A 12,023-nucleotide genomic window follows, 5' to 3' on the forward strand; every position below is an offset into this window, starting at 1 on the left:
TGCATTTATAAAATTAAATATAAGTTTAAGCCGTATTTGAATCAACATAAAGGAATTATATCCAAACCTTTTATGAAGCCCTATTTGCAGCTCCTACATGTGTCGACTGAACCATCCAGTTCAGTTTCTTAAGTGTTCTATTTTGGGTTCTGATATAATTGCAAGTGGCACATGCAGCTGCTGGTGATGTGACAGAATGTATTAAAAACTGTTGATGTATAACGTTACCAGCTGCATATGCTTTGTTTTATCCTACCTGTAACAGTAGTATAGCCAGTAGGAGATGACAAGGGGCAAAGTGGAAGTGGGGGGGGGGGGGGAGGAGATGTGCTTTTCTGTTCTCATGTGCTCCTTGCACATTTTTACACGTAAAGGAAAGTTGTTTTCTGTTGGTTTTAGCAAAAAAGACTTGAACATAATGTACGATACTTCTAATTGACCGATAAAGCAGTTCATAATTTCCCCTTTATTACTTTTCTCGCACAAGTCACTAACTAAACCCAGTTCATTCATGGTTTTGCTGGCTCCTCCCATACTGTCCTCGGGTCTACCATTTCCTCAAAACTAAGGTATAAGAATTTCAAACATTTCAATTGCATAGGCAGTGATGTACCAGAGTGTAAACTTGTGTGTTAACTAGAGCAGTATAAAACAGAATACAGTGCTCTCTCAGCCTCTGTCAATTTTATTTAGTTAGTCTGATCTATTTCATTAGAGTGGGTTTTTCTAATGTTTGAAATCTTCAGATAGATCATTGTAGATCCTTGTAGAGGGTTGGCTCTAGGTGCAAGGTAAAGAAAAAATTCTACCATGAATCTACAGCTCATTGGATTATGGACCCGCAAAGTAATTAAAAAAATAATCATGTACAATACCATCGTTTCAGAAGTGCTTTCAGAGTTGGAGGAACAATTTTATCAAAAGCTGGGAACAGTGTGCTAATTATTAGGAGATATTCTAGGTCAATCTGTTGAGTTGCATCATAGGGAAGGACCTTTAGACAGTAGCATATATTATAGTCACATGTAGGAGTTATGATACATTGATAACACTGGTAATAACCTTGTTTTTCTCTTTATCCTTCTATATCATTCATTATCATTATACAGGTAATCTTTTTATACGTATTATTTCACTGTGGCTTTGTAGAGGTACAACACAAATTTGCGGACTATAATGCTGAGTTGTCCTAGGGGATCATTTAACTATTAATTTCAATCCTGAGTTGCTTGTTGAGCAAAATATGCTCATTTACTGTTTTCCCAGTAAGTGTATGTACAGAATCAAATATATACATGAATTTTTAATACAACATCAAAGTTGAAATTTTATATGGAATAATTTCATAAATTTCAAGAGTGAACAGCTAAAGAGATATAAACTTCCAGTCCAGTGCTTAGAGATAAGGAATGCAAAAATCTGTTCTCATTTTGGTTATTAGTATTGATCTTTTTTTGTTATACGGAACACACATTTGTTCTTCATGCTATTACATGGAGAAAAACGTAATCTTAGTAATAACTAAGCAGAACAGCCCAGGAAATTTCTCTACCATGTTACGAACAACAAGTCAAGAGCTGGAGTATTACTTAAATAATATTTCATTAAATGATTACACAGCACTGACCAATAAATCGTGCTCATCAGCATACTAAAATGTAGTCATGAGTATTACTGGACTTTACTCACGTCTATGGAGTTACACTTTTTCCTTTTTTTTTGGTAATCCAAACATGCAAAGAAATAAGGTTGCTATGGGAACACTAACTCTTAATTCCTTTATGTGTGCATGTAACCCAACAACTGTAGTATTTCACTAAGCTTGTCTTTTGCATATGATGTTATGTGCATTTTCAGAGAACAAATGATTTGGTAAACAATGAGGGGAATGGTTGGAAAGATTGAGAGATATCTGTTTTTCCTGTAACAATATGCATATATATATACACATATATATATATTGAGATTCTATTTCTTGAAAATTTCCAGTCTATAATAATGCAAGAGAGAATTAACAATTATTTAGACAGTGGAGATTAAATTGCAAAACCATTGGAAAAACTGTGCCTATTAAGTGCACTTCACTGTGCTATTTTCCTTTTTCCTTTATGCTGCCACATTCTAGCAGTATTTGAAAACTTGAACAATTCTAAAACATACGTGCCTAAAAACTGCTTGTTTGAAATTTCATTCCAAATTGTACTTACCTAAGACGCAGAATTTGTGGTACCTAGTCCTGACCTGGAGACAGACACACGTACGACGTGTCTACAAGGAGCAAGCTGAAATTGTTCCACACCTGTAAATGGAGTGGACAATGTCTGCATATAGTTTTTCAGCCATTTACATTTAATCACACTCTAGGTGGAATCCTATCTCTCTAGGATTCGTTATGCAGCTATTAAATTGGAGACCTGCTTTTTTAACCAAAAGCTTTTTCCAATGCTTTTTTGATCATAAGTTTGCCCTGTCCAGAATGTATGACTTGGCAAGGAAGGAATTCACTGCTCAGATTTCTTCCTAGAACGTCCTACAAATTATGAATCCCTATATCAGAACCTGCTCTAACATTTTTTTCATACATAATATTAAATATTTATGTTTTGATACTGGTCCTTGTGGTTTTCTAGTAAGATTTTGTTCTTTCTTTGAAATCTGAAGAACACAGAAGACAAAGTGTGGTACTGAGTGCTATCTTATATGTAATATACATGTTGATAGTCATGATTCGTCTTGCAGTAAAACCAGTATAAAATATTAATTACTAGCATTTTTAGTGAAGCTTTGAAGATCTAAAGTACGTTAACTTGTTTACATTTTTTGCTCTAATCTTTAAAAATGAAATTTTTCTGTTTTGTAATTTGAAATTAATTGTGCAAGAACTTATTGGTAAATGGCTTCAGTCATTACAGAAATAAATGCACAAGACAAAAATGTTGTTAAACTCAACAAACACGGCAAGGTTCAATAATTCTCATTAAATGTCTAATAAACCCCATCTAGCATGAACTAACCACTGCTGAAATTCATGTCTGAGTGCTGGATATAGATTCATAGTTTTCTTTGTTTCTACTCCAATAGAAGATTACATTTCATTTCATGTAAGCAATTGCACTATATATTAATATATATATATATATATCAAAACACTTTACTGATTATTTTAAAATGTTTTTTCAGCCTTTCTTTTTCCGTACAGTTTTGTATGATTTGAAGATGATCAACTGCAGTATCATTCTGAGTAGTGCTGGAGGTAAACAATGTCAGTGATGGTGCAGACAGTTGAGGTACATACACTGCAGATGCTGTGGTTGATCATATAAATCATACAAGGTGCTTCATACAGAGTTATTCAAAGGTATTCAGCCTATCCAAACCCATTCCTTTTATAACTTTAGTATCCTGCTTTATTCTGGGGATCATTTGCTAATAATGATATTAAAAAAAAAAATAAAAAAAATCCACCTTCATTCCTAGTATAGTAATACTTGAGGTTTTACTAAAATTAAGGCAAAAAAATCCAATTTTCTTCAAAAGTTCAAATACAGTGTTTCTGAAACACTCTGTCTCTTCTTTATTAATGAGTAATTTATTACTTGCGTAAACTTCAGCAGTTTTTGCTGCCCCCTTTTATGTACCCTTCTCTCCTTATTCTCTACCTCCTCTTTCTGGAAACAATCATGTAATGGGCTTGATCTAGTCTCCATTTTCCAAATATTTAATCTAATACCTTTAACAATCTAGCAAGCTTATAAATTTGCATGGCATATAAGGAAGCAAGAATATTTCCTATAGAATGAAATGTTCTTTACAATACTGTATGTTTATTGAATGTGAATTTATGAGACTATTTTCTGTTATAGGTAATTCAGATTGTCAGTGCTGTTGACAAAGATGATCCTAAAAATGGGCATTATTTCTTGTATAGTCTTCTTCCTGAAATGATCAACAATCCAAATTTTACTATCAAGAAAAATGAAGGTAAATATAAAATGTATGTAATATGTGTAATATTTACCTGAATAACTGTTTTGAATTGCCTTATTGACTTCCAGTTTCTTTACCAGTTTGTTCCTTGGGCAGTATCAATGTAGGAAACCTGTTTAATGGTACCTTAATTATATCTTTTACGCCATTCCTGGTATCCTTAGTGTAGATAAAAAGAAAGTATAATGAATACTAAATTTAGATCCAGCAAACAGCTCATTGCTTTAAACAAGATTTTAAAGGATCAGTTGAATTCCTAGTAAGTTGAAATTCCAGAGATAAACTCGAAAATGTGAAACTATTGATAAATATCATCAGTGGTCTTATGGGGATGTACATAGGAGAATAAATTGAAATATTTATTAAATCCCATAAAAGAAACACCTTTTAAGCCTGTTCTTCGTCTGCATAAGGGTTCCAGAGTATTTCAGTTGAGCATTTTTACTAGAAAGAGGAATTTGCTAAGTCATCAAAGCCCAGAAGGGCACTTTGTATCACTGTGCTTTAGAGCTGTTCTGAAAGGGCATGATATCATTTTGTAGTACTACAGAAGTGGAATTTCATGCACAGTGGAAAAAATACCCATTTAATAATGTTAAACAGTGGCTTTAGACTAATCCTTTTTTTTTTTTTTTTTTTTTTGGCACATGCATACTTAAAGGTCACATGAGAAAGAGCTGGGAATAATCACAAGAATGTTACAAACAGTGCTTTATGTGTTTGTACTTATGTGAACATTCAAAAAAGGTTTTCCATTTTGGATTTTGTTTTGTTTTAAAATAAATGTTACCCATTTGGGAATTTTAGTTCAATCTATTATTTGCAATGACAAAGAAGGAAATCCTTGTTATAATAAGACGTATTTATGCAGCATATGTGCACAGGTACAAGAGTAATGTATGAAATGTCAAATAAAAAGAAACTGTTGCTTTCATTTTTATTATTCTAGCCATTCCAACGAAGAAGAATGATGGCACCATTTTTAAATGCTACTGTAAAAACCTAAATTCTTAAAAATGCTTAAATATATACAATTTTTTTTTCCCTTTCATTAGAAGTTTTCTCTTACAGCATTCACGAAGTATCTCTCTACTTATATCGGTACTTCATATGGGAAATAAGTCTCAATGTTTTCTGCATTTACAGAGGAAGATTAAAAAATCTCTTCAAAATCCATTTCATAATCATCAGTAGTGTAACATAAATTGAATTAAGCATCCTGAATGTTAGGTGGCTTGCTTTGCACGAAGTCAACAAAGGTCTTAGCATTTCTCATCATGTTTAAATATTTAGCTCACATCACTAATTAGCTTTGTCCTTCCAATCTGTTACACATTTAAGACTCACTCTTACTTCTTGTCACAGCACACCTGGCCTGAGTAGGAGTGAGGAACCTTTCTGTACAGCATTCTAAAAAAATAAGTCCAGTTTTATTGCAACATCACTACTCAGTTTTGGCACTGATACATATTAATGCATTTTAATCAGTTAAATATGTAAATCATTTTGAAACAACCAGCTGAAATCTCCTGAAAGTAAAAGTCCACTTGAAGAGACTTTTCTGATTTAATCTTTCAGTATCCATGAATAAAATTTCCACTACGCATACCACCCTTTTCTATCAAGATTGCTAAGCAAGTGATGCAGTCCATGGCTGATGCTACAACATGATCTCCCACAAGAATCAAGTATTCCTGTCAAAGCCAAATCAGCGTATAATTTGGTTGAAGTGAGGTTTCTTGTCATTTAAATATAACAAATCTCTAGTAAGTTATCTAGTTATGCCACTTAAAGACTGAACTTCGTCATGTCTTTGTATTGCATATGTCTGCCAGATAAGCATGAGCAATTGTTTGTATTGAAAAAAGTCCATTGTTCCTAAAAAAAAAAGAAAGTGAACTGACAAGTCAAATTTCTCCTTATTCATAATAATCTATGTATGGACTGTCCAAAAGCTAGTTTGCTATGTAAGGAAATACCTATGACAAGACCTGTTCTGATTTCTGGAGAATTGTGTTTCTGAGGATTGGATCAGTACACACGTTGTTTAGGTTTGGAATTGAAAAACATTTCCTCATGCTGGTGAACAAATTTCTTCACATCTTCCTTTGACACCACAGCTTTGCCTTTTTCCCATGTTCTTGGCTTCCTAACGGATTTCTTGAAGGCAGTGGAGACTACCATGATGGCTGCTGAAGAAATGCTATCTTCTTATGGATCTTACAGATCAATTCCATTATCTCAGGAAACCTAATACAGAAACCCAATCTTTTATTTGCCAGCATTAATGATTTTTTTAATTTGTTTAAGTTGTTTTTCATATTTTGCCTTCCTACAAAATTCTCTCCAGAGCAGAGGTAAACAAAAACACCCCTGAAGAGCTTTTCTGAAATGGTATTACCCTTTTGGATTCTTATTTTGTGTTTTTGTTGTTGTGGTGGTGGTTGTTTTGTGGCATTTGGCAATTACTTCTGTACTTCATGAAATGACATTATTTGTCTGATGGCATTAGTATGCAAACTATGCAATCTGGCTTCTTCTGTGGGAAGAAGACTAATGCTCTATTTCCATCCCTCGTACAAAAGAATGTTTAAGAGAAATAGATTTTGGAATTTTATTCTGCTATTTGGGCCATAAGCACAATGATTAATGCATTTAGTTTGTTGCCTGTGGGATAATTCTATTGTTAAAACTTTCCAGATTGCCCCAAGGCAAATTCACAAGATACTTCAGTAATTAACTGTGCTGCCCAATTATGCTACAAATATTCAGATAAACTGCTTTGTCATTAACAAATATGTTTACCTGGATGACAAAATGGTGTATTGTCATCAGAAACAAAAATATAAAAAAAACAAAAACAAAAACACTTATCTAAAATTAAGCTGTTTTATAGAAATTACCCCGTTTTTGTAGTAGAATCTGTTCCTTTTATTATATACTGGCATACTTTCTTTGTTTCCACTGTTAAACTTGCATATTTACAATCTCTTCTGTGTAGACAGGATGTCCTAAAAGAACCGTAGAGGCTGTAGTGCCTTTCCGAAGTAAGTAATGTAAAAATGTAAGTTTAACTGTCATCATACATCTCATCAAATGTCTGTAGATCATCTCTCAGCCGTGTTTATTTCTCATAGCTCCTGATCTGTTATTTCTGTTCTTTTCCCAGCAAAAATGTCTGTTACAGAATAGTTTTTCTTAGGTTTTGTACCCTGTCTAAATGGGCAGCTACTAATATGGAATCAAACGATCCTACTTACTGTCTCAAACTGGTATACAAGGAACAATGCTCATTTAGCTTGTCAGATGCATAAAATTCAATCCCATCAGGAGAGAAATAATAAAATTATGGTAAAAGTGTAAGAAGTTCATGAAACAGGAGAAATCATGTAGTACTTTCTGTGCTAATGCAGGTGACTAAGCCTGTGAGTCTATGCCATATCAAAGCCTTGACTGCATGCTCAGAGAGTGATCATTTACTTCTCACTTGTCTATGGGCTGGGCCTGTAGGTAGAAGCAAAAGTGGGAAAAATGAGAGTAAGTGCTTCTGACAGAATTGAAACCAGCAAGAGCCTAAAACTTCAGATTAAAATATCTGATGGTTAGACAGAATTGATACACTCTAGCAATGTGTTGTTGAATCCATAGCTCAGTGTAATTAACCCTTCTAAAAAGCTGTAGGAGCACAGTGAATAACAAAAAAACTGATGGGAATTTAGATGACTGTTAAGTATTTTGTATGGTCATGGCATCAGAAAATTGAAATGAGACCTCTGGAAATGGAATTAGCATTTGTTGACATTGTTTTTTTTAGGTGAATGGTCTTCACAAAGTGTAACCTAAAACCTAATGCCAGTAGATGGATTGTCTCCTGCATTCCAAACAGTATGCTCACAGCAATACCTATTGTCAGTGTTCACTTCCTACTATACTTGTGGTTTCTTTAGTTTGTTCAAGTGAGAACAGAATTTTGTGCTAAAAGCTTTTCCACACATGTAAACATTTTGATATGCTGCCAATGCAATTTTTACCTTCAAAAGATAGCAAATACATCTTTGCCATAAAGTGACTTCAGGTTTTTCCCAAAAGATGTTTCCATTGCATTTCCATTTTTCTCACGCCAAATTCTGTTTCCTAATGGAATAAACTCTGAATCAAATGTTCTACGGTGCCTTTGATGCACAGCTCTTCTGACAGAAGTAATGGTGCATCACTACTGTATAAATGTGGTATTATGTACCTAAAACTAGGGCTCATATGGCTGCAGTAATCACAGGGTTCTTTTGGAACTTGAGCAGACCTTACCCTTTCAGTTAAGAACCATCTTAATGGCATGCATTAGTATTCCTGCAAAACTTCAATAGCCTTGTAGGTAATCAGCCTGTTCTCTAACCAAAATACTCAATGTCTGGAGATTTGAGTTCTGAATTTTAGCCAATTTGATTTTTGGGAGTACAAACGAAAGAGGTTGTTAGTTTGGCTTATTATTATTATTACTATTGAAGCATTATATATACTTCAATGATGAACTGTTCTGTTGATTCTCTGTATCGAACTTTATCCTCAGCCATGCATAGTCTATAATACTTAGGATATCTATAACAGCTCCAATAATATTCATGTTTAAATGTTCATTTCTTTTGTGCTTATCATCAAGCAAGTCTAATCTGTCATTTGATCTGTGGTGTCTTGAAAGTAGTAGGCAAAATGTCATTCACGTAAAAGGAAATATCTTGGTATTATAACAACTTTGGTCACTAACTGGCTCACATGCTCACTATAATATTGCACATCTTGTTCAAAACTTGCTATTTCTCATCAGCTCTTTACTACTGATAAAAAAATGCTTCTAAACTATTTAGAAATAGCCAGAGAACATAATACATGCAGTCATTCTTTTTGATATCCTAAATAGTTAAAAAAAAAAAACTGCTTAATTTTTGAAACTACTATATCACTGTGTTTTCAATATAATAAAACCTAGATTTTTTCCACATCTTTTCCTGAAAATATTTTTAGCAACGTCTGTCAAATGCATACCTGGAGGGCAAATCTTTTGTTCCCATGTGAGTAACTCATGCTAAAATGAGTTTCTTTCCCTGCCTTTCGCATTTCTTCGTAACTCTCTCTGCCATTGTCTCAACTCGAGCTAAAGTGCCTTCTGTGGTTTTGATTGACTTTTCTTTCCAAATATGTACCTCAGAGCTAAGAGGTGGCACCGCTGTTTCATTACCTTCCTTCCACTTTGCCCAATTTCAAAGTTAACCCACTGACCTCTGGTACAAATTGCCTTAGCAAAGACATCATTAAACCCATCATTTCTTGATGGATATACAGTGAGCATCTAGAATAACAGCACCCATATGGTCCCTTGGATGTTAGCTGTAAATCCTCTCTTTTTTTTTACAGTTTCATGTAATTTTTCATGACCTTCAGGAAACTTCGTGGCCCAGCTGCCATCCGTGCTAGAGGATGTTTCGTGATGGCAGTTCTCCAGGGAAAGCACATGCTTATACATTTCTGATGTGTATAATTATCATCATCATTTTTATATGTAAATATATGGACTTTCAAAGTATGATTCTAGAATGTACCAAATTACGTTCTTGTTAGTTGTTTTCTTGAAAAGAAAAATTAATAATTAATGATGTTTGTTACATCCTATACATATTTTTCTATCGGTATTAGTGGCATGGAATAGCATTTACAAGACCACAGCTAAAATTGTAAAGGAATGTGTTGCATAATCTGAGATACAGTACTGATCAACCTCTCCCTTATCAGATGTAGTTTTGTCAGTGGAAATCACTGGGAACACTTGCATAGTCATGTGCGTTCATTGTAAAAGTAATAGAGTTAAAAATAAATTATGCCTATGTATTAACAAGTAACAAGTACAAACTGCTCTATAATCTGGCATTTCTGTGCCAGGGTCTGCCATCCACAGGCGCAGGTCATGTTTCTTCCAGGAGTTGCTCATAGTGTGAAAAATGGTATTACAAATATCATGCTATCAATCTTTCCTTCAGCATGGTATTAAAATTGAAGCTGTGTAAATAGCGAAGTTTAACATTTATATAAACTGAGGATAAGAGATTATTTCTATTTTTAGGAACAATATAGTTAATAATGCACTGATTAATATCAACTTATTAAAATACTTTTGGAATGGATATTTTATAATTTATTAATATATAATATTTTTTTGGAATGGATAGTCTTGGGAGCCATCATGGATCAGTTAAAGGTCAACCAGGGGATCAGGCCCAGTCAGCGTGGGTTTACGAATGGTAGATCCTGTTTGACAAACCTGATTTCATTCTATGACGAGGTGACCCGCTTAGTGGATGGAGGTAAGGCTGTCGATGCGGTTTACCTGACACTGTCCCCCACAACATTCTCGTGGAGAAGCTGGCTGCCCACAGTTTGGGTGGGTGTACACTCCTCTGGGTGAAACACTGGCTGGATGGCCAGGCCCAAAGAGTTGTGGTCAATGGAGTTAAATCCAGTTGGGGGCCGGTCACGAGCGGTGTCCCCCAGGCCTTGGTACTGGGCTTGCTTCTATTTAACATCTTTATTAACGATCTTGGTGAGAATTAAGTGCACCCTCAGTAAATTTGCAGACAGCACCAAGCTGGGAGGGAGAGTTGATCTGCCTGAGGGGAGAAAGGCACTACTGAGGGACCTGGATAGACTGGATTGATGGGCCAAGGTTAACTGTATGAGTTTCATTAGGGCCAAGTGTTGGATTCTGCATTTTGGTCACAACAACCCCAGGCAACCCTACAGCCTTGCGGAAGAGTGGCTGGAAAGCTGCCTGATGGGACGGGACCTTGGTGTACTGATGGACAGTTCGCTGAAAATGAGCCAGCAGTGTGCCCAGGTGGCCAAGAAGGCCAATGGCATCCTGGCTTCTACCAGGAATGGTGGTGGTGAGCAGGACTAGGGAAGTGATACTGCCCCTGTGCTCAGTGCTGGTGAGGCCTCACCTCAAGTACTGTGTTCAGTTTTGGGCACCTCAGTATAGAAAGAACATTGAGGTGCTGGAGCAGGTCCAAAGAAGGGCAGCAAGGTTTGTAAAGGGCTTGGATGATATGCCCTACAAGGAGAAACTGAAGGGAACTGTGGCTGTGTAGTCTGGGGAAGAGGAGGCTGAGGGAAGACCTTACTGCTCTCTTCCAGTATCTGAAAGGTGCTTACAGTGGGAGCGGGGTTGGTTTCTTCTCACTGGTGACAGGATGAGGGGAAGTGGCCTGAAGTTGTGCCAGGGTAAGTTTAGGTTGGATATCAGGAAAAACTTCTTTACAGAAAGGGTTGTTAAGCACTGGAATGGGCTTCCCAGGGAGGTGGTTGAGTCACCATCCCTGGATGTGTTTAAAAACGGTTTGGATGTGGTGCTCAGGGACATGATTTAGCGGAGGGTTGTTAGTTAGGGTAGTATGGTTAGATTGTGGCTCAACTCAATGATCTTTAAGGTCTTTTCCAATCTGAGTGATTCTGTGATTCTGTACTTCCATTTTTACTTGGTTGAAAGATTTTATAAGTACTATATTTTGTTTTTATCATAAACAATATATTACAGAAATTAAAAGATAAAAGTACGAGGATGATGTTGATGTTTTTATGAGCACAAAGGTCTCAGCTTTACCAAAACAAGCAATATAATAGATAGTGAAGCTCAATGAAACAGTTTAGTTTTATCAACTCAGAATACTCTGATGTGAAATTGTATTTCCGAAAACTCTTATATACATTTTGGATACATAATTAACTTTCTGGTTAAAAAATACAAATGTGACTTATTGGCCCCCAGCTACCACATTCTATAGATGATCTACTGGTTAGATTACACTCCTGGATCCAAGGACTTTTCAAAGAAAAATGTCTCAAGTCTTTCTTGGTCTACATGCTGGAAAGTAAGTAATAATTGCAATCCAGCTGTGTGGTAGTAAGAAAACACAGTGCTACCTTACCTCCTTCACAACTGCAGCAGACGGAGAGAGAGATCCTGTCTTGATAGGAAAGGACAGATTCTA

The 12,023-nt window shown here is 35.5% G+C and overlaps 1 protein-coding gene and 1 long non-coding RNA gene across 18 annotated transcripts in view; one reads left to right on the forward strand and one right to left on the reverse strand.

Moving 5' to 3' along the window:
* The window catches only part of CDH8 (cadherin 8), a 143,889-nt gene that overhangs the window by 110,950 nt on the left and 20,916 nt on the right, over positions 1 to 12,023 (forward strand). For 3 of the 11 annotated variants that reach the window (XM_015292511.4, NM_001100289.2, XM_040707133.2), the window contains one exon: positions 3,864 to 3,981. In XM_015292511.4, coding sequence (XP_015147997.3) covers positions 3,864 to 3,981 — 118 coding nt within the window. Of the gene's footprint in view, positions 1 to 3,863; positions 3,982 to 5,545; positions 10,556 to 12,023 lie in introns of those variants that run through there. The other 8 variants (XM_025154211.3, XM_040707132.2, XM_040707135.2 and 5 more) reach the window with 7 other exon arrangements.
* LOC112533264 overlaps positions 1 to 12,023 on the reverse strand; it is a 102,196-nt gene that overhangs the window by 44,758 nt on the left and 45,415 nt on the right. For all 7 annotated transcript variants that reach the window (XR_005862952.2, XR_005862951.2, XR_005862948.2 and 4 more), the window contains exon 3: positions 2,208 to 2,299. This is a non-coding gene — a long non-coding RNA (uncharacterized LOC112533264). The remainder of the gene's footprint in view (positions 1 to 2,207; positions 2,300 to 12,023) is intronic.

The sequence above is a fragment of the Gallus gallus genome, chromosome 11 (assembly GCF_016699485.2).
Source record: "Gallus gallus isolate bGalGal1 chromosome 11, bGalGal1.mat.broiler.GRCg7b, whole genome shotgun sequence".
NCBI classification, from domain to species: Eukaryota; Metazoa; Chordata; class Aves; order Galliformes; family Phasianidae; genus Gallus; species Gallus gallus.